This window comes from Babylonia areolata, chromosome 1 (assembly GCF_041734735.1).
Source record: "Babylonia areolata isolate BAREFJ2019XMU chromosome 1, ASM4173473v1, whole genome shotgun sequence".
Classification (NCBI taxonomy): domain Eukaryota; kingdom Metazoa; phylum Mollusca; class Gastropoda; order Neogastropoda; family Buccinidae; genus Babylonia; species Babylonia areolata.
In genome coordinates, this window is record NC_134876.1 from 17,646,269 (window position 1) to 17,672,691 (window position 26,423).

The window sequence follows — 26,423 nt, forward strand, 5'->3', positions numbered from 1 at the left end:
TATAGATAGACAAGTATAGGTAGATAGGGGCCTGACCTTCGCATAAACCGAAATCACGCTGGACAGGATCGTGAAAACGCTCAAAGCAAGTCGAGTACAAAACAAAAAAAAAGAAAAGAAAAAAAAAAGTTTTGGAAGCTGACCGTTCGTTAAACTCTATTACGACGACCTGTGACTGGTACCGTGAGTTACTGGGCAAAGGGGACTGGAGTGGTCAGTGAGTGTGGTCAGTCCACGTGCAGGGGGACTATGTCCAGCCCTTCCCTCTCCGTACCCTCCCCCCTGCCAAGCTTGGCTTCCGTTACGGGATGGTTCGGGGATTACACAAGGGACCCGTTGACAGGTAACTGCGAGGTCAAGATATAGGCTAATAGTCACCATGGGAGGAGGAGGAGGGTGAAGTGGGGGTGGAGGGGGGGGGGGAGAGTGGAGGGTAGCGGCGAGAGGGGTGGGGGTGAGGGGGTCTCCCTGGCTGTCCTCACCCCCGCCCCTGTTCCCCCCCACACACACAGACGCACACACACAGACACACAGACACACACACACACACAGACACACACACACAGACACACACACACACACACACACACACACACACACTAACACAGAAGAAAGCAAAGCAACGTCAAGCAAAGCATAACACAAAAATCTATATCTACGTGGGTCTTCACCTGTGTAAAATATCTCTCCGGCTTTTGTTGTTGTGTTGTTGTTTCTTCCCGCAGATCAAGTGGGAATTTTTTTTTTTTCTTTTTTTTTTTCTTTTTTAAATCCGCAGCTCAAACTTAAAGGAAAAGACTTGTTGTTGTTGTTAACAACCCTTTTATCCGCAGCTCAGTGGAGAGTTTCTCTACAATCGATTCAATGGATGAAATATTCAGCATGTACAGTTCCCGCGCGGGTCGTAGTGTACACGCTCAGCCCAGATTGACAGCAGTCTCCACAATGAGTGTGTCAACCGAGCTCTGGCAGGTGCTTTGGGGCCAATTTGTTCACAGTGCACCTGTGCAGCTCTCTCTCTCTCTGTCTCTCTCTCTGTCTCTCTCGGCGCCTCATTTTCTGGTACACCCGAAGTCTTCACAACATCATTTCCTGGGCCATTCTGTCGGGGTTTTTCTCTGACATCTTTTTATTTATTTAGTTATCTATTTATTTATAATGTTTCCTCCCAGTGCCTCCGTCTGTACGTCTCTCTCTCTCTATCTCTCTCTCTCTCAATCTCTCTCTCTCTTGTTCTTGATGATAATTTTTTTATGATCACTTATGTCTTGTTCTTTTTCTAAAATGATCGTCATGTGTATGTACCTCCCTCTCTCTCCCCTGCCCTCCCCACCCCACTCTCTATCCACCCCCTCTCTTTCTCTGCTGTCTCTCTCTGTCTCCCTCATTTTTTTTCCTGTCTCTGTCTCCTTCCGTCAGCCTGTCTCCTTCTGTGTGTATCTCTCTCGCCGGCTCCTTGTGTCTGTCCACTCGACGTCTGTATTTCTGTATGTCTTTCCCTGTGTGAATGTGCGTGTAGAAGTCTGAAGTCTCTGTGTGTGTGTTATCCTGTCTCCATGTGCTGTCAGTGACGAATTAACATTAGTACGCACAGCACGGCATAATGACGTCAACAGTTGTTGTGCGTCAGCGTAGTTCCATTGTCTTGACGCCGCGGCGGCGTTGCTGATGATGATGATGACGTCTTGTTGTTTTATGCTTGTTTGACTCATACTGGGGCCTCAACAAACTAGGCAGTGACTTCAACAGTCGCACATTTTCTTCTTCCTCTTCTCTTCTTCCTCTTCTTCTTCTTTTTCTTTATCACGCGTATGCCGACAAACCGTGCTGTGACGCCATAAATTAACACACACACACACACACACACACACACACACAAAATAAACAAAAACCAAACAAAAAACAAAAAAAGGAACTTTTAATGTACGTGTTGCCGGCTGTTCACGTCTTTGCTTCGCTCTGAGACAGAGATAGAGCTCATGTGTGTCTGTGTGTGTGTGTGTGTGAAATGAGTACTTCTTGACACACACATACACGAATAATCGTGCGCACACGCTGCCACTGAGACACACACACACACACACACACACACACACACACACACACACACTTTTTAATCCAGTTTAAAAAAAAAAATCAAAATAAGAAAATAAAGAAAGAAATATAATAAAAACACATGTACCAAAACGACAGCTGTTGTTACAGAAGAATCCTATACATATGTACTGAAAAATAAAATATAACAGTGGGTTAGGCGGTCTTCTCATGTGACCACACACACACACACACACACACACACACACACACACACACACACACACACACACACACACACACACACACACACACACACACACACACACACACACACACACAGTATTGAAGGGAGAGGAAGTAGAAGAAGAAGAAGAAGGAAAGAAACATCAGTTTAAAAAAAAAAAAAAAAAATTTTAAGCCGAAACAAAAAAGAGAAAGAAGAAAAAGAAAGAAAGAAAATTTGAAGAGTGAGGAAACGGAGAAATAAGTGGGGCCAGGTGGGGAACTCGGGGGGGAGGGAGAGGGGGGCGGTGGGGGGGGGGAGGGGAGGAGAAATGGGGTTGGGGGGTGGGTGTAGAGGAATTAGGGGCGGGGCGGGGTTATAGCTGAATTGAGAAATTAAGAGGAAGGGGTGAATATGTGTGGTGAGGGTGGGTGGTGGAAGGTGATACGTATACGTTCGTTAGCCTCTATACAAGTAAAGCTGTTGTTTACAGCAGTGTGTTCCTGCTGTTTGTGTGCACTGCGTCACGTATATCCCCCACCCCCACCCCCCACCCCCACACACCCTCTCCCCACCTCCACCCACCCGACACACATACACACACACACACACACACACACACACACACACGACCCTCCCACCCTCTTTCCTTAAACGGTTGCAACAACAACAAAATAATAATAATAATAATACATGCGTGGAGGGTGGACGTGTGTGTGTGTGTGTGTGTGTTTGTGTGTGTCTGTGTCTGTTTCTGTATGCGTGTCCATGTTTGTGTGACATGCGTAGAGTGTGGACGTGTGTGTGTGTCTGTGTGTGGTGGTAATAAACTATGTCTGTGTGTGTTATTTTTTTGTTTGTTGGTTGTTGTTTTGTGTTGTTATTTGTTTTTGTTTTGTGTGTGTGTGTGTGTGTGTGTGTGTGTGTGTGTGTGTGTGTGTGTGTGTGTGTGTGTGTGTGTGTGATGGCCTTTACATATTTTCTTTCATAGTTTCATTCACACTTAGGCTAAGCATGTGTGTGTGAATGCTAGACGTGAAAGCGCTTTGATTTGTCCCCGCAGACAAGAGTGAGCACTGTGAATATAATTACATACATATATACATACATTTCTATACCTATATGTTGTTTTTTTTCCCCATTATCATTGTTATTATTATTTATGCAGGTGTGTGTCTCAACACAAAATTCAGCACATTAAAAATACATGATTATCATAATCACTAGTGGTGGTAGTAGTAGTAATAGTAGTGGTAGTAGTATTGGACAAATGAGTACACATTTACTCGGACAGAAGAATGATGTGTGCATGTCACTGTTCGTTCTTTAGTTTAGCGTCTTTTCACTATTAGTGATATTAGACGGAGAAAAAAAAAGGGGGGGGGGGGGGGTAGGGAGAGGGGAAAGAGAAGTCAGAATAAAACAGAAAAGGTAGAAAACTACTAAGAAATGCATAACAAACATGAAATTAGCTTTCACAGTAACAATTCAATAATGATGATAATAACTAAAACCGTCAACATGATTATGAAGTACATTAAAGGAATGTAGAAATAGGGCTATGAACTAATGCCTTTGAAAGTTCTACTAAATGAACCTCGTTAGAAATAACTTCCCCCAAATCATCTGCAGAATAGTTACTCTCTGTGAAATACTTGGGCAAAAAGATATGTAACTGCTGACATTGAAACAAAACTATGATGCAAGTCATTGTGTGTGTGTGTGTGTGTGCAGGAGGGGGCCTTTGCCTTGGCAGTGATGAGCAGACATTACCCGGGGCAGCTCGTGGCCACAAGGTAGGTCTCCCTCTCTCTCCCCTCTGTCTCCCACACTGAGGCATCTCTCTCCCCTCTGTCTCCCACACTGAGGTCTCTCCCCTCTGTCTCCCACACTGAGGCATGTCTCTCCCCTCTGTCTCCCACACTGAGGTCTCTCCCCTCTGTCTCCCACACTGAGGTCTCTCCCCTCTGTCTCCCACACTGGGTCTCTCCCCTCTGTCTCCCACACTGAGGTCTCTCCCCTCTGTCTCCCACACTGAGGTCTCTCCCCTCTGTCTCCCACACTGGGTCTCTCCCCTCTGTCTCCCACACTGAGGCATGTCTCTCCCCTTTGTCTCCCACACTGAGGCATGTCTCTCCCCTCTGTCTCCCACACTGAGGTCTCTCCCCTCTGTCTCCCACACTGAGGCATGTCTCTCCCCTCTGTCTCCCACTCTGAGGTCTCTCCCCTCTGTCTCCCACACTGAGGCATGTCTCTCCCCTCTGTCTCCCACACTGAGGTCTCTCCCCTCTGTCTCCCACACTGAGGTATCTCTCTCCCCTCTGTCTCCCACACTGAGGTCTCTCCCCTCTGTCTCCCACACTGAGGTCTGTCCCCTCTGTCTCCCACACTGAGGCATCTCTCTCCCCTCTGTCTCCCACACTGAGGCATGTCTCTCCCCTCTGTCTCCCACACTGAGGTCTCTCCCCTCTGTCTCCCACACTGAGGTCTGTCCCCTCTGTCTCCCACACTGAGGCATCTCTCTCCCCTCTGTCTCCCACACTGAGGCATGTCTCTCCCTTCTGTCTCCCACACTGAGGCATGTCTCTCCCCTCTGTCTCCCACACTGAGGTCTCTCCCCTCTGTCTCCCACACTGAGGCATGTCTCTCCCCTCTGTCTCCCACACTGAGGTCTCTCCCCTCTGTCTCCCACACTGAGGCATGTCTCTCCCCTCTGTCTCCCACACTGAGGTCTCTCCCCTCTGTCTCCCACACTGAGGCATGTCTCTCCCCTCTGTCTCCCACACTGAGGTCTCTTCCCTCTGTCTCCCACACTGAGGTATCTCTCTCCCCTCTGTCTCCCACACTGAGGTCTCTCCCCTCTGTCTCCCACACTGAGGTCTGTCCCCTCTGTCTCCCACACTGAGGCATCTCTCTCCCCTCTGTCTCCCACACTGAGGCATGTCTCTCCCCTCTGTCTCCCACACTGAGGTCTCTCCCCTCTGTCTCCCACACTGAGGTCTCTCCCCTCTGTCTCCCACACTGAGGTCTCTCCCCTCTGTCTCCCACACTGAGGCATGTCTCTCCCCTCTGTCTCCCACACTGAGGTCTCTCCCCTCTGTCTCCCACACTGAGGCATGTCTCTCCCCTCTGTCTCCCACACTGAGGTCTCTCCCCTCTGTCTCCCACACTGAGGTCTCTCCCCTCTGTCTCCCACACTGAGGTCTCTCCCCTCTGTCTCCCACACTGAGGTCTCTCCCCTCTGTCTCCCACACTGAGGTCTCTCCCCTCTGTCTCCCACACTGAGGTCTCTCCTCTCTGTCTCCCACACTGAGGTCTCTCCCCTCTGTCTCCCACACTGAGGTCTCTCCCCTCTGTCTCCCACACTGAGGTCTCTCCCCTCTGTCTCCTCTGTCTCCCACACTGAGGCATGTCTATCCCCTCTGTCTCCCACACTGAGGCATGTCTATCCCCTCTGTCTCCCACACTGAGGTCTCTCCCCTCTGTCTCCCACACTGAGGTCTCTCCCCTCTGTCTCCTCTGTCTCCCACACTGAGGCATGTCTCTCCCCTCTGTCTCCCACACTGAGGCATGTCTATCCCCTCTGTCTCCCACACTGAGGCATGTCTCTCCCCTCTGTCTCCCACACTGAGGCATGTCTCTCCCCTCTGTCTCCCACACTGAGGCATCTCTCTCCCCTCTGTCTCCCACACTGAGGTCTCTCCCCTCTGTCTCCCACACTGAGGCATCTCTCTCCCCTCTGTCTCCCACACTGAGGCATCTCTCTCCCCTCTGTCTCCCACACTGAGGTATGTCTCTCCCCTTTGTCTCCCACACTGAGGCATGTCTCTCCCCTTTGTCTCCCACACTGAGGCATCTCTCTCCCCTTTGTCTCCCACACTGAGGCATCTCTCTCCCCTTTGTCTCCCACACTGAGGCATCTCTCTCCCCTTTGTCTCCCACACTGAGGTATGTCTCTCCCCTCTGTCTCCCACACTGAGGCATCTCTCTCCCCTTTGTCTCCCACACTGAGGCATCTCTCTCCCCTTTGTCTCCCACACTGAGGTATGTCTCTCCCCTCTGTCTCCCACACTGAGGCATGTCTCTCCCCTCTGTCTCCCACACTGAGGTCTCTTCCCTCTGTCTCCCACACTGAGGTCTCTTCCCTCTGTCTCCCACACTGAGGTCTCTCCCCTCTGTCTCCCACACTGAGGCATGTCTCTTCCCTCTGTCTCCCACTCTGAGGTCTCTCCCCTCTGTCTCCCACACTGAGGTCTCTTCCCTCTGTCTCCCACACTGAGGTCTCTTCCCTCTGTCTCCCACACTGAGGTCTCTCCCCTCTGTCTCCCACACTGAGGCATGTCTCTTCCCTCTGTCTCCCACACTGAGGTCTCTCCCCTCTGTCTCCCACACTGAGGCATGTCTCTTCCCTCTGTCTCCCACTCTGAGGTCTCTCCCCTCTGTCTCCCACACTGAGGTCTCTTTCCCTTAGTCTCCCACACTGAGGTCTCTCCCCTCTGTCTCCCACACTGAGGTCTCTTCCCTCTGTCTCCCACACTGAGGTCTCTCCCCTCTGTCTCCCACACTGAGGTCTCTTCCCTTAGTCTCCCACACTGAGGTCTCTCCCCTCTTGTCTCCCACACTGAGGTCTCTCCCCTCTGTCTCCCACACTGAGGTCTCTCCCCTCTGTCTCCCACACTGAGGTCTCTCCCCTCTGTCTCCCACACTGAGGTCTCTTCCCTTAGTCTCCCACACTGAGGTCTCTCCCCTCTTGTCTCCCACACTGAGGTCTCTCCCCTCTGTCTCCCACACTGAGGTCTCTCCCCTCTGTCTCCCACACTGAGGTCTCTCCCCTCTGTCTCCCACACTGAGGTCTCTCCCCTCTGTCTCCCACACTGAGGTCTCTCCCCTCTTGTCTCCCACACTGAGGCATCTCTCTCCCCTCTTGTCTCCCACACTGAGGTCTCTCCCCTCTGTCTCCCACACTGAGGTCTCTCCCCTCTGTCTCCCACACTGAGGTCTCTCCCCTCTGTCTCCCACACTGAAGTCTCTCCCCTCTGTCTCCCACACTGAGGCATGTCTCTCCCCTCTGTCTCCCACACTGAGGTCTCTCCCCTCTGTCTCCCACACTGAGGTCTCTCCCCTCTGTCTCCCACACTGAGGTCTCTTCCCTTAGTCTCCCACACTGAGGTCTCTCCCCTCTTGTCTCCCACACTGAGGTCTCTCCCCTCTGTCTCCCACACTGAGGTCTCTTCCCTTAGTCTTCCACACTGAGGTCTCTCCCCTCTTGTCTCCCACACTGAGGCATCTCTCTCCCCTCTGTCTCCCACACTGAGGCATGTCTCTCCCCTCTGTCTCCCACACTGAGGTCTCTCCCCTCTATCTCCCACACTGAGGTCTCTCCCCTCTGTCTCCCACACTGAGGTCTATCCCTTCTGTCTCCCACACTGAGGCAGTCAGCCATTGCACACACAGTGTATGCATCTATCCGTCTATGTATAGCTGTGTGCTATTTCACAGTTGTGTTTTGCTTACACGCTTGCACACACACACACACACTCACTCCCATAAGGATATGCTAAACATAGACTCAGATAGCATGCACATGCACACATACTGAAACACGCACATGTGCACACAGACACGTACACACTCATGCTATACATTTACCTATTATAGCACACACACATATACATGTCAGTACACATGCGTGTATGCGTGCACATGTGCATTTGGATGCACGCACGCATGCACGAACAACGAACACGCACGCGCGCGCACACACACACTCACACACACACACACACCTCTGTCAATGTGACCACACTATCATGGTTACGATTACCATGACTGATATTTTAACTATGATGGTGGTTGTTGCGATGATGATAACAATGATGATGATGATGAGAACGATGATGATGGTGATGATGATGACGACAACAATGATGATGATGATAACAATGACTATGATGATTATGATGATGATGATAACAACAATGACTACGATGACGGCGATGATGATGACAACAAAATATTAAGGTGATCGTTATGATGGTGAAAAGGATGGTGATGATGATGATAATGATGTCGATGACTACAATGACAACGATGAGGAGGAGGAGGAGGAGGATGACAACAATGACTGTGATGATTACGACGATGATGATGATGATGACAGTGACTACAATGACAACCATGATGATGAGGAGGAGGAGGACGATAATGATACCAATGACTAAGACGACAGATGACGACGATGATGATGATGATGATGATGATGACAGTGGTGATGACGATGATGATGATGATGATGTGTGTGGTGGTGTGGCGACAGGCGCGGCAGCCCCCTGGTGGTGGGAGTGAAGAGCGACTCCAAGCTGGCCACTGACCACATTCCCATCCTCTACAGCAAAGGTCAGTCAGTCAGTCAGTCCCCACCACCACCACCACCACCACCACCACCCCTCCCTCCGTCCCTCACCTCTCCCTGCACCCTGCCCACACCCTCCCCCTCTTCCGCCACACCACCTGCTGTACCCACTTCCTCACCCCTTAACACACACACACACACACACACACACACACACACACACTCCAAACTTTTCCTCACCCTTCACCGTCTTCCCGCTCCCCACCCCCAGCCTTTCTTTCCCCCACCACCACACCCCCCTAGCACCTCCTCCTTCATTCACCCCTCCCTGCACCCCCCCTGCATCCTCTCCTTCACCCCCCTCCCCACCCAGAAGTCACCCAACCCTGCAGGGGCTATGGAATTCATGCACCATCATGTCTGTACTGTCCATGTGTTCTATGTGGCTTATTCAGGATTAAAGAGGCTGTGCCAGTCTTGAATAAAAGCTAATTTGTGTTTGCACATTTCTTCTGTCTTTTCTGCTGTGTGCACGTGTCAAATGATCGGTATAAGGACAGGCCCGGTGCTTCCTGTTTTTGAGGAAGTGTCTGGCTTTGTTCCAATGTACCTTTTGTTTACCTGTGTGCTAGCTGAATCGGTGGCGTAGGTATCACTGACTTGAAGTTGTGTGCCTTGTATAATGGAGCGAGTTGCCACTATTTGTAGAGAGAGATACATACATACATACATATATATATATATATATATATAGTTTTATATATACATATATATAGAGATATGCATATGTATAAAGATATATATATATGTATGTATAGAATTAAAAAAAAGACTGACAGAGTAGTGAGTGTGTTTTTTGCACGATAGATAGTCCACTAGCAGCAAGGTTTCCCTAGTGGCTGGAAGTGAACTGAATGAAGTGACTGCCTTCTTCCGTCTCTCCTCACACAGAAGATGAAATTCCATAGACCTGGAAAAAAAAAAAAGAGCAAACTTTGCGCCGAAACTAAATAAAAATTTCATCAATGTTTTTGTCGTTGCGTAAATTTGCGGACCTGAAGTTCGCATGAAGATCGCTCAAACTTCACTGCGAAACTTTTCTTTCGTACAAGGGAGCAAAGCTTTTGACTGTGCATGCAAATTTGGCCAATCTTTTGGGAGATCCCTTCTCGGCCGAGGCAGTGTTTGATGAGATTCTCCTCTTCCCCCCCCCCCTCCCCTCTAAAAGGTCCATTCCTTGAGCAAATTGCTTGTATTCATTGAAGAGACCTCCACCCAAACCAAGCTCCTGGATCAAGTTGTTGGAAGCACCTTTCCACTGCCTGAGCTTAAGAAAGTTGTTCACCCTGAATTGATGCTTCCTCTATGCTTCACATTTCTTCTTCCATTGCAAAAGGAGTGATTCAAAATTCTCTCATTTTGAAGACTAGAGTGCTTGCTTTGATCGTACCTTGGCCATGGTTTGAATCGAAACAGGCAGGTGAATTTTTGTGTGTGATGATGGACACCTTTTTTTTCTCTCTGCATGCAAATTTCACATCAGTTCTTCGCTTGTGATTTTTTGCGGGATTTTGGGGGGGGGGGTCTATTGAATTTCACATATGTACTCTGTTGTATTTGTTCGTATGATTATGAAAGACAGAAGACCTGCGATCCACTTTGATTTGCATGCAATAAACTCCTAAGAGAACAGTCTGTGAGAACATCGACACGTGAAGTTGTAGTTGATGAGAACATTATTTTGCACAAATTTATTGTTCATTTGTTCATGAGAACATTATTTTACACATTGAATTATAGTTCATTAGAACATTTACATGTGCAGTCATAGTTCATGAGGACATTTACACATAAAGTTTTCTATATTATAACACTTTTTTATGTGACGCAATCATTCAAGAGAACATCATTTTACACATGAAGTTATACTTACAGTTCACGACAACATTTTATGCCTGCACTGTTGGTTGCGTGAGACCTGAAAACTTTTTTGTATTTTGGAACATGATTGATGCTTTCTTTTTCTTTATGTTTAACCAGGAAGAAACCATACATGGTGTCATTGACTTATTTTTGAAATGGACAATTTTATTCTAAACCTGTGTGGAGAGACTGTTAACAGACATGAGTATATGATAATTTCATTCAGTATGATGGAGTCTCCCATCAGACCGATGGATGAGTAGGCAGGCAGGCTTATCTGTCAGTGTGTGTCCTCATATGGGAGAAGAGGCCAATTCTGGATACGCAGCACTTCCCACAGGTGTTGCAAGGGAAAACATCTCCAGAAGTTGAGCCCTGCTTCCTTCGCTCACACTTCTCCTTAATGGCCAGCGTTCTCTTGTTTTCAAACATCTTTATGCCACTAGAGCACAGTATCCTCCAGTGAGAGCGGTCAAGGGCATCAGTTTCCTAGGAAGTGATTTCTATGTCACAGGCTTTGAGGTTTGTCTTCAAGGTGTCCTTGAAGCGCTTGCAGGGTCTTCCAAGTTCGCCATACAAAAGCATCTTCGGGATCCTGATGTCTGTCATGCGGACAACGTGTCCTGTCCAACGTAGCTGGCACTGGTTCAGCAGGCTTTCGATGCTGGGCAGGCCGCTCCTCTCTAGGACCTGGAGGTTGGAGACCCTGTCTTGCCACTTTATGCCGAAGATCTTTCATAGGCATCTCTGGTGAAACTGCTCAAGTTGTTGAATGTGACCAATGACTAAGACGACAGGTGACGATGATGATGATGATGACAGTGGTGATGACGATGATGATGATGTGTGTGGTGGTGTGGTTACACGCGTACACACACACACACACACACACACACCAGAACAATTTTCATTTTGGTCATCACGGACTCTTCAGCAGACTGTAAATGATAACTTTGACACATCACTGCAGTTCATCATCCGATGTAAACCTCAGACAATCCTCGCCATCACTCCTGATCGGGTAGAAAGACAAAAGCAGTGTCTGACCAGTTCCTGGAATCAAACCCACGCCCCTTGTTGCTGACTGGACAGTTACAGGGCCACAGGTCATGGACACATAGTTGACATAAGCACTTACCTAACAGAGGGTGGGGTTAGATACACAAAGGCCCGTTGATCTGGAATTATTCACGACCCACACAGGAAGAACAAACTTTCCCTTGACAGTTTTTTTTTTTTTTTTACTCATATGATAAAAAAAAAAAAAAGTCTGTGTCAATATTTAACAACCTTGAAGTGTGTGTAAGTGGGCATGCTTTAAGTTCTCGTACAGTGTTGTGGTTTCTCTTGCTGCAGTTCCCTTAAACGTAAAATCACACTGTTGGAGATTATGTTAAGGTATTTTCCTGTCATGGGTCTTCCCCTGCTCTTGAAGAGGAAAAAAAAAGGTGGATCAGACAGTGGGAAAACATTGACCGCTCATCTTTCAGTTTGTGTTTCAGCTTTTGTGACTGGGGAAGGAAGGAATGACATGTGAGTGGGACAGGTCGAGGTTGTTTTGGGTCATTTACATTTTTACCTGGCCACTTGAGTTACCACAGGAGCTCACAAGTCTGGAGCGTTGTCAGCATTCTTTGTTGATCCTCTCGGTCATCATTTTAATGATGGTAATGAAAAATGAAGACAATATGATGATAATCATAATGATAGTAATGGTAATAATAATAGTGATAATAATGATAATGATAATAACAATAATAATGATAATAATAATGATGATAATGATGATAATTATAATAATAATAATGACAATAATAATAATAGTACATTTCTATAGCACTCTCAAATCTCTCAAAGCACTTATCCTGTGTCTGTGTTACTGAAGTCAAATTTTTCACCCAGTAATTGAGCCTGCTGTTGATGACTGAAGACGTAAACCAGTTTCAGCTTCAGCTTTAATTAAGGGGGTGTCAAAGGGTGCAGATGGATCCATATACGCTACACCAAATCTGCTTTAAGATTTTTTTTTTGGATTCTTTTTTAAGAAAAGGATGCCTGACCCATGCATTGAGCCAACATGCTGGTCAGACCTAGAGAGCCCACTCACTTCTAAAATTATGTGTATATTTATAAGAAAACAGAGGAGTCTACCCTAGAAGGCATGAAAGGTCCTGCATTCAGTTTTCATGCAGTTTTTTTTTTGTTTTTTTTTTCCATTATACCCAGTTAGAAATGAGTGAGGATCTGGGCGCTAGTCTTTTGAGCAAAACTGAACTGCTGCCTCTCATGGGTGACATGTTCTTAGCATGCATAGAATGAGCTACAAGAAAGGAAGCTGTCAATGCTAATTTTTTAGTCTTTTTTTTTTTTTTTTTTTTTTTAAACAACCGCAACAACAAAAATAATTTGAACATTAAACAAATCCAGACTCGAGCAAAAATGATCAATAAAAAAAATTTTAAAAACAACAACAAAAACAGCCTGTGACAAAACTGACCAAGATGACAATAACCCACACCATGGTTTGTGTTGTAAAGTGTCCGCTTTGGTTCTTGTGGCATTGTACTTAGCTGGGTCTAGTGTTTGTATGACTAGCTTTTGTCTTATCTGTGTGTGGGAGTGAGGGTGGGGGGAGGGGGGGGGGTGCATGTCTGTGTATATGTGAGTGTGTGTGCATGTTTATGTGTGTATATGTACACATTTGTCTGTGTGTGTGTATGTGTGTGTGTGTGTGTGTGCATGCATGTGTGTGTGTGTGTGTGAACATGTGTGTGCATTTGTGCACAGGCATGCATGTGTAGTCTATACTTCCATCTTGACAAAAAATAACCCACACCATGGTTTGTGTTGTAAAGTGTCCGCTTTGGTTCTTGTGGCATTGTACTTAGCTGGGTCTAGTGTTTGTATGACTAGCTTTTGTCCTATCTGTGTGTGGGAGTGAGGGTAGGGGGAGGGGGGGTGCATGTCTGTGTATATGTGAGTGTGTGTGCATGTTTATGTGTGTATATGTACGCATTTGTGTGTGTGTTGTGTGTGTGTGTGTGTGTGTGCGTGTGTGTGCATGCATGTGTGTGTGTGTGTGTGAACATGTGTGTGCATTTGTGCACAGGCATGCATGTGTAGTCTATACTTCCATCTTGACAAAAAATAACCCACACCATGGTTTGTGTTGTAAAGTGTCCGCTTTGGTTCTTGTGGCATTGTACTTAGCTGGGTCTAGTGTTTTTATGACAAGCTTTTGTCTTATCTGTGTGTGGGAGTGAGGGTAGGGGGAGTGGGGGGGGTGCATGTCTGTGTATATGTGAGTGTGTGTGCATGTTTATGTGTGTATATGTACGCATTTGTGTGTGTGTTGTGTGTGTGTGTGTGTGTGTGTGTGTGCATGCATGTGTGTGTGTGTGTGTGAACATGTGTGTGCATTTGTGCACAGGCATGCATGTGTAGTCTACACTTCCATCTTGACAAAAAATAACCCACACCATGGTTTGTGTTGTAAAGTGTCCGCTTTGGTTCTTGTGGCATTGTACTTAGCTGGGTCTAGTGTTTGTATGACTAGCTTTTGTCTTATCTGTGTGTGGGAGTGAGGGTAGGGGGAAGGGGGGGGGGGTGCATGTCTGTGTATATGTGAGTGTGTGTGCATGTTTATGTGTGTATATGTACACATTTGTGTGTGTGTGTGTGTGTGTGAACATGTGGACATGTGTGTGCATTTGTGCACAGGCATGCATGTGTAGTCTATACTTCCATCTTGCTGTACGTTGTTCGGACGCTCTGCATCGTTCCCATGCCTTTCTGTTGTGTTGGCAGCAACCTACTAGTTCATCAGTTGTCATTTGAAAGCTAAACATGACCATGTGACGTGACAACCGCCGCCTCACAGCACAACACACAGTATAGTACCTCAACCTTCACTGAACTGTCCGTCCCGACAGGGACATGTAGATACTGATGTTTTTTGACATATTATTTCTTTTGTTCTGATTTTTTTTTTCTTTTTTTTTCTTTTTTTTTTCTTTTTTGCCTTATGATGATGGCTCCCCTCCCACACTTGGTGATGGATGAAAAGCCACAGACAAGAAAAGAAAAGGTAGAGACCAACTGACCCGCTTTCGCTCTGCTGCTCACAACTTGATTATCATCTTGCATAAAGCTCCCCTCCTTGCAGCTAACGATATACATGTACGCCTGCTTTTTTAATTTTTTTTATATTAAAAAAAAAAAATTTTTACAAACATGGCATGGCTTGGCATTACTTCTTGTGCTGGAAAAAGAGGTGTTTGTGTATAACTCTAATGTAGGACTGATCATAGACACATAAAAGCTGTATGAAAGCATTGTGTCAGAATGGGGAAACCTTTTTTTTTTTCTTTTTTTTAAATAGGAAGAAGACAGTTTGGTTTTCTTTTTCTTTTTTTCTTTTCTTTTTTTTATGAGGTGATGAATACAAGCTGTATTTGTGTCAGAGTGGTGTAAGGTGGCGTATTATGTGTGCTCATGTTGACAGACATTGAAAGGATGCAGTTCTGCATTCTGAGCACGACTGAGTCATTATTAAAGTGTCAGTTATGCATGAGTTGTGTTTTGAAATGAGTTCATGCATCAAGCAGTTTTAGGCTGCTGGAGAGTAAAATCATAAAATCATTGATTCCAAGTTGAATCATAAACTTCTTGATTGCAAGATAGATCATACAACCATGCATATCTAGTCAACCAACACATAAAATTCGGAATACAATGACAAAGAATTTGTTCATCATTATTAACTGTAACCACTGAAAAGTAACAGCAGCAAAATAACACCTCAAACAAGAGGTATTATACAGTGGAGTGGTGGCCTAGAGGTAACGCGTCCGCCTAGGAAGCGAGAGAGAATCTGAGCGCGCTGGTTCGAATCATGACTCAGCCGCCAATATTTTATCCCCCTCCACTAGACTTTGAGTGGTGGTCTGGACACTAGTCATTCAGATGAGACGATAAACCGAGGTCCCGTGTGTAGCATGCACTTAGCGCACGTAAAAGAACCCATGGCAACAAAAGGGTTGTTCCTGGCAAAATTCTGTAGAAAAATCCACTTCGATAGGAAAAACAAATAAAACTGCACGCAGGAAAAAAAAAATAATAAAAATGGGTGGCGCTGTAGTATAGCGATGTGCTCTCCCTGGGGAGAGCAGCCCAAATTTCACACAGAGAAATCTGTTGTGATAAAAAGAAATACAAATACAAATACTGTCATAGTGACAGGTTTGTTGTCCTTTTTAAAAATTCTTTTTGCTGTTACATGTTTTATATTCAATCACTGCTCATACATAAGGTAACAACCATCAAAACATTCAAAAGAGAAACCGTATTGTCTAAATAATGGCACTCTGTACTGATTTCACATTGGTATGCACACAAATGCATACACTTACATGCGTGCTCTTGCGCTTTCTCACACACACACACACACACACACATGCACACACACACACACACACACACACACACACACACACACACACACACACACACACACAAGAGTTCGATATTTGTTTACATTGAATTGCATGGGTTCTCTCTTCTTTGTATACAGAGTTTTTTCTTTGTCAAAAATAACACCATGTGGATAGATGTTAAACTGAAGAACACATACACACACACACACACACACACACACACACACACACACACACACACACACACACACACACACACACACACACACACAATGGTACAGAAGAAAATAAGGACAACAGAGTGGAAAAGAGAGAGACAGGGAGTCTAAATGGGCATCCTAATGGACAACAGATGTGACACTGGTAGATTGTACTGCTGGACTAAAGTATATGGAGATATTTTTTTTTCAACGCATGGCTTTGATGTTTGATATTAGATTACACATGTTTCTGCTCCTGTCATGCCTTCATGATTATCTTTGATGTTGTGGTGTGTGTGTGTGTGTGTGTGTGTGTGTGTGTGTGTGTGTGTGTGTGTGTGTGTGTGTGTTGTGTGCTTGTACTGACATCTGTGCACACATGACATGATGAAATCATCAAGTCAGGTCAAGTCAGCACATTTTGTAAAATGAAGTCAAGGAAGATTGTTTATAAAAATATATAAAAAATTTAAACAACGTTTTTTAAAGTCTCAAACCTTTATTTTCATTACCAGTACTTTTTTCTTTTTTTTTTGTGGGTTGGAACCATATTAATTCTCACCTGAAAAAAAAAAAAACCCTAACAACATCAGATCACAAAAGTTCATCAGAAAAAGCATTATTTTACAGCTTGTTACTGGCTACAGCAGCTGTTGGAGGAGACAGTCAGCATGTGGGGGAGATAGGAAGGGGTGGGGGGGTGGATGGAGGGGTGAGAAACGAGAGAGAGAGAGAGAGAGAGAAGGGAGGGTAGGGTTGGGGGTGTGGAGGAGGGACTGCAGCAGATGGTCTCTCCTTCCCCCCCCCCCCACCCCCCCCCGTCCATGGCCCCCCCACCAACCGCCCCTTTTTTTTTTCTTTCTATTTAATGGAAAACTCACCCAATTTGTTGATGTAAATGCCCATGCCCCCATGTAAAGAACAAAGCCATGTGGTGTGTGTGTGTGTCAACATCTGTGATGTGTGTCTGTGTGTGTGTGTGTGCGTGTGAGGGAGGTGAGGGGGCATCGAGATAAATGTAGATATATGCGTGCGCGTGCACACACACACACAAATAGATGGATTTTTTTTTTCTCATATGATAAAACAACCCAGTATTTCAACGTACAATTACACAGTCATTTACATTTGCTCACTTGAAATTGTTGGTAATCATGATAATGATGGTTTAGTGGAGTACCCGTCAGACAGCCTGATCACACACACACACACACACACACACACACACACACACACACACACACACACACACACACACACACACACACACACACACACACTTTTTTTTCTAAAGGATGAAACAACCCAATATTCCAACACACATTTATGCAGTCATTTATCTTTTTAATTTGACAGTAATAACGAATTGTTAATAATGATAATTTAATTGAGTACCTGTTAGACTGGTAGACAACAAAGAACAAAACAGAAATCAGAATCTGATTGGTTCATGGTCTAAAAATAAGTGTAACAAAGGAGAATCCTTTCTTATCATTACTTGGTTTGGAGATATAAAACATGATTTATTATGGTTATTTTATTCCGGTAGATTTTTGGTAACAGTTTCATTTCCTAGCTGTTGTTGTTGTTGTTTTTTTCTGTTGGTGTTGTCTTTCCAAGTATTTCACCACAATATGAGGGGTTTTTTTGTGTGTGTGTTTTTGTTTTTTGTTGTTGTTTGTTTGTTTTTTTGCTTGTTTTTTTTCATATCAAGCCAAATTGTTGCTCCACATTTAACAGTTTTATCAACCTTTTCATAGAAAAAAATACTATCCCATGATGGTATTCAAGATAAATGTGTATCATTTGGGATGCAAATTTGATTATCACAAATGTTGTATTTGTTTGGGTTTGTTGGGGGGTTTTGGGTTGGGTTTTTGGGGGGTTTTTTGTTTTGTTTTTTTGGGGGGGTTTTTCTTTACATGATGATTTTTTCAGCTGATTACTGACCAAGCAAGGATGCCTTTTTTGCTTCCATCTTGGGCTTTAGACTTTGATCTCAGTGTGATTAACACTGAAATGACAATGTGCTTTGATGTGTGAAACTAAAAATTGACCCTTTGATTCAACTCAAACTTTGATTTAAAGACAAATTTGATTTTTTTTTTCTTCAGACAGGCTTAGTCAAAGTGGTCTTTTAACAAAAAAAAAAAAAAAACAAAAACAAAACCAACAACTCTGTAGCAGTAACGCTGATTAATGCTGGTTGCTGTTTGCTATTTTTGCTGATTTTGTTTGTGTGTTTTTTGGGTTGTTTTTTTTAATTATTATTTATTCCGCACTGCCTTCTGCTTACTGTTTTCTAGCTTTTTTTTTTTTTTTTTTTTTTTCCTGGAAACTGCATCATCTTGACTGAGCAGTTTTTTTCCCCATCATTGTATAAAAACAGTGATTGTAAGAATTGTGTTTTGCGGTAAGACTTCACATTTGATGTATCTTTGTGTTCAGAGCTTGTGACTGGTGTTTTATATTGCGTGGGCTGGGTGAGGATCAGTCTGCACTTTTTTTTTTTTTTTAATTTTTTTTTTTAACATTATCATTGTTACTGTTATTATATCATTACTACTACTACTGCTGCCGCTGCTGTTGCTGTTGCTGTTGCTGCTGCTGCTGCTATTATTAGTATTGTTGTTGTTGTTGTTGTTTTATTCCACCCTCACTTTCATTTTTGTTAATGCGTTCAGTTAAATATGTAATTAGATATCTGTTTTATTTATTTATTTATTTATTTATTTATCTGTTCATTTATTCCTTCATTGCTTCGTATATTTGTTTATTTATTTCTTGTGTTGTGCAACCAAATACACACACCATTTCTTACACCTCCCCTTCACCCCACCCCACCCACCCGCTCCACTCCCCACACCCATGATCTTTTTCTCACTTTCCTTTCTGTCTCTTCCATTTCCTATCTCTGTCTCTCTGTCTCTCTCTCTGTCTGTCTGTCTGTCTGTCTGTCTGTCTCTCTCTCTCTCTCTCTCTCTCTCTGTCTCTCTCTCCTTTTCTTTCAGTATCTCTGTGTGAAATCTTTCAGCTTGTAAAACCAAATGGGTGTGGCAGACACGCATTAGTTCATGAGGGTTTGGCAAGACAGAACACTATGACATGGTGTGTTTTGCGTAGAGCTAAGCAAGGGTGGAATTTTTTGGGTTGGCATTTTTACTTCTGGAAGGAGGGTTGGCTGTTGAGTAGTATGTTTGGGGTGTGGGTGGTGGTGGTGGTGGTGGTGAGGGGGGGGGGGTCCCTCTGTGTGTGTGTGTGTGTGTGTGTGTGTGTGTGTAAGAGACAGAAGAGACCTTAATTGTGAGTGTTGCATTTATTTTTCTGCTTCGGTGATAGCTGAAGAAGGGACAATATTTGTGAGTGCTGCATTTATTTCTTCTGCTCCAGTGATAGCAGAAAATGAAATTAAAAGAAGGTAATAACTGAATAAATAAATGAATAAATAAATCAATTAATAAATAAACGTGATGTTGTGTGTGCAGACCAGAGAGGATTGCTGACCACAGTGCCACAGCGTCCTGAGACCGATGATCTGACAGAGTACCACGCCACTGGGCCTCACAAACAAGTGGAGTACTTCTTCGCCTCTGACGCCAGGTACGGTTCTTCCTTTAGCTTCACGTCTTCTCTCTTACTGCGATGTTAGATGTGTGATGTGAGTGTGTTATTTGTGTGTGGGAGGGGAGGGGGATTAGGGGGAAAGTGTGGTACTTTGTCTGTGACAACAGATACAGTTCTTTCTTTAACTCTCTCCATACGAACGGCGAAAGAGATGACATTAACAGCGTTTCACCCTAATTACCATCATCAGAATATTGCAAGAGGAAGGCTCTTATACTGAAGAGGTGAATGTTGACAAAGAATACCACAATTCTTACGACAGAAGCTAAAGGTTGGGTCATTCAGACACCCACTGGACATCCAAGGGGTCTGTGTAGAGGAGAAGAGAGGACTGGCCGTACTGAGTGAGTTAACTCATTCCACTCAAGGTGGGGGTTAACTCATACCATGATTACTTCCCCTGTGGACCAGGTACGAGTATTCTTGTACCAACACACTATTCTAATTTCGTTTATTCTTGCTTGGTACAGTTGGCATTTTAAACTGAACCGTTTACAGATTTCAGAAGCTTGAAAATGAAGCTTTGTTCGACCGTTTTAATCAACAATTCTCCATCAATTTTCAGGGTTTTAGTGAACCACCCTGTTTTTTCTGGGGTTTTTCTGCAGTGGTCTAATGTAGTGCTGATCCAGGGCAGTTGTATCAGGCATGCAGTTGTGGATTTGAATGAGTTAAGTTGTCATCTTCTCTTTTGCAGTGATGTCAGATGTGTGTGTGTGTGTGTGTGTGTGTGTGTGTGTGTGTGTTGTTGGATTGTGGAGGAGGGGGGGGGCATAGGGGGATATTGTGGTACTTTGCCTGTGACAACACTTTTTTTCTTTATCGTCTTTTCTTTTTCTATGATGTTAGATGTGTGATGTGTGTGGTGTGTGGGGGTAGGGGGGGGGGGGGTGAGTGTACTTTTCCTGTGATGATAGATATAATTCTTTCTTTAATTTGACGTCTCTTCACTTTGTATGATGTTAGAGGTGTGATGTGTGTGTGCTGTTTGTGTAAGGGGGGGGGCGTGGTTAGTGGGAAAGTGTGATACTGTGCTTGTGACGACAGTTGCAGTTTTTTTCTAAAAGTTAATGTCTTTTCACTTTGGGTGATGTTTGATGTGTGTGTGTGTGTGTGTGTTGTTTGTGTGTGTGAGGGGGAGAATGGGGATTGTGGGAAAGTTTATTACTATGCCTCTGATGCCAGGTGCAGTTTCTTCTTTCATTTAACATCTTTTTACTCTCGGTAACATTAGACGTATGATGTGTATTTGTTGTTTGTGTGTGGGTAGTGTTGGGGGAAGGTGTGAAGGAAGAGGGATGTGTTGAGAAAGGATAAACTAGAACAGGGGAATTAGCATTCTACAAATATTAAAAATACAGTATCAATTGAAACAAATTTTTTTTAACCCTTTGAGCCCTGAGTTCCTGAGCAATTTTAACCCTTCTCCCTGAGCTCCTGAGCCAAAATTTGCAAATAATTGATATTAAACCCTTTGAGCCCTGACCACTGCTTTACCAGTGGCAGAGAAAAATGACATAATGCCCGGCCACTGGTAAACACTTGAAGTGTGCAGAGTCTCAACCTGGCCCGTCAGGGCAGAAATCAGGGACAAAACGTGTGAGAAAACAACTGTACACAACGCTGCAAGTAATTGATATGCTTGATGATTTATCGGAAGTAGAGTATGACAATGATTACTCTGATAGTGAGGTGGAATTCGAATCAGATGATTTTGCTCCAGATAGTGATGTTGAAAATGAATCTTGAGCATGCAGAATCAGTTGATCAAAGGAGGCGTGTCAGGTTGAGACTCTGCATGCTTCATGGTAGAAATCGATCTTTTTTATCCAAAGCACATGCACAAAACACAGTGAGGGGGCGTGGCAATGTTGGTACTGCGTTCGCTGGCATTGGAATATTACGGTTTTTCTGATTGGCTCTTCAATATAAGTCAACCAATAGCAAAACATGACACAAGTGTTTATGCACCGCTCAACTGGTGGCCAGGCATTATGCCACCCCTCCCCACCACCAGTAAACCAGTGGTCAGGGCTCAAAAGGTTAAGCATCTGTTGGTCACATCAGTAGAATCAACATTCCATAAAGCATAACATCCCATTCATTGAACACACCAACACTGTGAAATTTATCCATCACTGAACACACACCAACAATGTTATGTTTATCTATCACTGAGCACACACCAACAATGCTATGTTAATCTGTCACTGAACACACACCAACAATGTTATGTTTATCTATCACTGAGCACACACCAACAATGCTATGTTTATCTATCACTGAACACACACCAAACAATGTGTTGTTTATCTATCACTGAGCACACACCAACAATGCTATGTTAATCTGTCACTGAACACACACCAACAATGCTATGTTTATCTATCACTGAGCACACACCAACAATGCTATGTTTATCTATCACTGAACACACACCAACAATGCTATGTTAATCTGTCACTGAACACACACCAACAATGCGTTGTTTATCTATCACTGAACACACACCAACAATGCTATGTTTATCTATCACTGAACACACACCAACAATGCGTTGTTTATCTATCACTGAACACACACCAACAATGCTATGTTTATCTATCACTGAACACACACCAACAATGCGTTGTTTATCCATCACTGAGCACACAGCAACAATGCTATGTTTATCTATCACTGAACACACACCAACAATGCGTTGTTTATCTATCACTGAACACACACCAACAATGCGTTGTTTATCTATCACTGAACACACACCAACAATGTGTTGTTTATCCATCACTGAACACACACCAACAATGTGTTGTTTATCCATTACTGAACACACACCAACAATGCGTTGTTTATCCATCACTGAGCACACAGCAACAATGTGTTGTATATCTATCACTGAGCACACACCAACAATGCGTTGTTTATCCATCACTGAACACACACCAACAATGCTATGTTAATCTGTCACTGAACACATACCAACAATGCGTTGTTTATCCGTCACTGAACACACACCAACAATGCGTTGTTTATCCGTCACTGAACACACTCCAACAATGCATTGTTTATCCGTCACTGAGCACACACCAACTCAATGCGTTGTTTATCCATCACTGAACACACACCAACAATGCTATGTTAATCTGTCACTGAACACATACCAACAATGCGTTGTTTATCCGTCACTGAACACACACCAACAATGCGTTGTTTATCCGTCACTGAACACACTCCAACAATGCGTTGTTTATCCGTCACTGAACACACACCAACAATGCGTTGTTTATCCATCACTGAACACACACCAACAATGCGTTGTTTATCTATCACTGAGCACACACCAACAATGCTATGTTTATCTATCACTGAACACACACCAACAGTGAATTGTTTATCTATTACTGAACACACACCAACAATGCTATGTATATCTGTCACTGAACACACACCAACAATGCGTTGTTTATCCGTCACTGAACACACACCAACAATGTGTTGTTCATCCATCACTGAACACACACCAACAATGCTATGTTTATCTATCACTGAACACACACCAACAATGCTATGTTTATCTATCACTGAACACACACCAAACAATGTGTTGTTTATCCATCACTGAGCACACACCAACAATGCTATGTTTATCTATCACTGAACACACACCAAACAATGCGTTGTTTATCCATCACTGAGCACACAGCAACAATGCGATGTTTATCCATCACTGAAGGCACTGACGATGCGTTGTTTATCCAGTGCCATCATTGAGCACACCAACAAAGTGATCTTCCTGGAGGACGATGATGTGGCGGCAGTCAAAGACGGCAGCCTCACCATCCACCGGATCCACAGGTCTGTGGACGACTCAGCCGTCAGAGAGGTGCAGACGCTCATGTTTGAGCTTCAGCAGATCATGAAAGGTGAGATCCATGTTCTGTGATTTCTGGCCTACAAGTTGCTCCAATGCATATGATGCACCCCATGAAATTATTCACGTCATGTAGTCCCAAACCTAAATGGACCTCTGTAGCAGTATTATCATCATCATCATTGTCATCCGCTTCCCTCTTCATAATCAATATAAAAAAATGAATTATTTTCAAGATGTATGTACAAGATACACACTTCTGATGAGCCACGTCTGAAAATCCTGAGAAGTTAAAATCTGCCGTTTTGATCGGTGCAGAATGGCTCAGTTTACTTCAGATGTTGTTTTTTTGAGGAGTGACGTGATTTTTTGAAGCTGGATCAGGATCTGAGTTGTGCGAATGACTCCTTGTTGGTCAAGTGCTTAGAGCTTTGTCTCTGACTGAGGTCAGGCCTTCATGTCCCTGTTCCCACAGGTAACTACAGTATGTTCATGTCCCTGTTCCTGCAGATAACTACAGCACGTTCATGTCCCTGTCCACACAGGTATCTACAGCACGTTCATGTCCTTGTCCCTGCAGGTAACTACAGCACGTTCATGTCCCTGTCCCCACAGATAACTACAGCACGTTCATGTCCACATCCCCACAGATAACTACAGCACGTTCATGTCCATGTCCCCACAGGTAACTACAGCACGTTCATGTCCCTGTCCCCACAGGTAACTACAGCACGTTCATGTCCATGTCCCCACAGGTAACTACAGCACGTTCATGCAGAAGGAGATCTTTGAGCAGCCGGAATCTGTGGTGAACACGATGAGAGGACGAGTGAACTTTGACACCAACAAGGTCATCTTGGGGGGCATCAAGGACTACATGCACGAAATCCGCCGCTGTCGGCGTCTCCTCTTCATAGCTTGCGGCACCAGCTACCATTCAGCTGTGGCTGTGAGTATCACTGTCACTTGTCACTTACAGAAGATGGAATGGAATACAGAATGCTTTTCCTGCTTAACCCATTCAGCCCCGAGGATTCTACAGCCTCGGCAGGCTTCCATGCCATACTGATGCAGAAAAAAAAAAAAATTGCAGAGAATATACTTGTCCCAGTTACATGTGGAACACGTCTGGAAATACTGCAGAAGTTAGTTCCCTGTCTTTGTGGTTTATGCATCGTATGTATCAATGTGAAAACTACTTCCATGAGATGAATTTTGATGCCAGAGCAATGTCAGGCGGAGGGCACAATGAGTTAATATACTTGAATATGGTTATGTGAACACTGGCTCTTCATTCCATATCTTTGTAAAAATGTTCAAAATAAGAAAAGGAGGAGAGGAGAAAAAAGACAATGAGAGGAATGGGGGTTAAATGTTGTGTAGCATGATGTGTCGATATGTAGCATGTGTTGATGCGTGGCACCCTGTGATGATGTGTGGCGTGATGTGTCAATATGTAGCATGTGTTGATGCGTGGCACCCTGTGATGATGTGTGGCGTGATGTGTCGATATGTAGCATGTGTTGATGCGTGGTACCCTGTGATGATGTGTCGTGTGATGTGTCGACATGTAGCATGTGTTGATGCGTGGCACCCTGTGATGATGTGTGGCGTGATGTGTCGATATGTAGCATGTGTTGATGCGTGGCACCCTGTGATGATGTGTGGCGTGATGTGTCGATATGTAGCATGTGTTGATGCGTGGCACCCTGTGATGATGTGTAGCGTGATGTGTCGATATGTAGCATGTGTTGATGCGTGGCACCCTGTGATGATGTGTGGCGTGATGTGTCGATATGTAGCATGTGTTGATGCGTGGCATGATGTGTCGAGATGTAGCATGTGTTGATGTGTGGCACCCTGTGATGATGTGTGGCATGATGTGTCGATATGTAGCATGTGTTGATGCATGGCACCCTGTGATGATGTGTAGCGTGATGTGTCGATATGTAGCATGTGTTGATGCGTGGCATGATGTGTCGAGATGTAGCATGTGTTGATGCGTGGCACCCTGTGATGATGTGTGGCGTGATGTGTCGATATGTAGCATGTGTTGATGCGTGGCACCCTGTGATGATGTGTGGCGTGATGTGTCGATATGTAGCATGTGTTGATGTGTGGCATGATGTGTCGATATGTAGCATGTGTTGATGCGTGGCACCCTGTGATGATGTGTGGCGTGATGTGTCGATATGTAGCATGTGTTGATGCGTGGCATGATGTGTCGAGATGTAGCATGTGTTGATGCGTGGCACCCTGTGATGATGTGTGGCGTGATGTGTCAATATGTAGCATGTGTTGATGCGTGGCACCCTGTGATGATGTGTGGCGTGATGTGTCGATATGTAGCATGTGTTGATGCGTGGCACCCTGTGATGATGTGTAGCGTGATGTGGCGATATGTAGCATGTGTTGATGCGTGGCACCCTGTGATGATGTGTGGCGTGATGTGTCGATATGTAGCATGTGTTGATGCGTGGCACCCTGTGATGATGTGTGGCGTGATGTGTCGATATGTAGCATGTGTTGATGCGTGGCACCCTGTGATGATGTGTGGCGTGATGTGTCGATATGTAGCATGTGTGTGGCACCCTGTGATGATGTGTGGCGTGATGTGTCGATATGTAGTATGTGTTGATGTGTGGCATGATGTGTCGAGATGTAGCATGTGTTGATGCGTGGCACCCTGTGATGATGTGTGGTGTGATGTGTTGATATGTAGCATGTGCGTGGCACCCTGTGATGATGTCTAGCATGA

General features: G+C 44.6%; 1 protein-coding gene across 4 annotated transcripts in view; it reads left to right on the forward strand.

The window, feature by feature from the left end:
* Nucleotides 1-26,423, forward strand: part of LOC143280207 (glutamine--fructose-6-phosphate aminotransferase [isomerizing] 2-like) — a 98,143-nt gene that overhangs the window by 45,510 nt on the left and 26,210 nt on the right. For 3 of the 4 annotated variants that reach the window (XM_076584844.1, XM_076584834.1, XM_076584855.1), the window contains exons 7-12: nucleotides 3,995-4,056; nucleotides 8,577-8,656; nucleotides 14,602-14,622; nucleotides 19,656-19,770; nucleotides 23,554-23,717; nucleotides 24,421-24,614. In XM_076584844.1, coding sequence (XP_076440959.1) covers nucleotides 3,995-4,056; nucleotides 8,577-8,656; nucleotides 14,602-14,622; nucleotides 19,656-19,770; nucleotides 23,554-23,717; nucleotides 24,421-24,614 — 636 coding nt within the window. The remainder of the gene's footprint in view (nucleotides 1-3,994; nucleotides 4,057-8,576; nucleotides 8,657-14,601; nucleotides 14,623-19,655; nucleotides 19,771-23,553; nucleotides 23,718-24,420; nucleotides 24,615-26,423) is intronic. The other variant, XM_076584850.1, reaches the window with a different exon arrangement.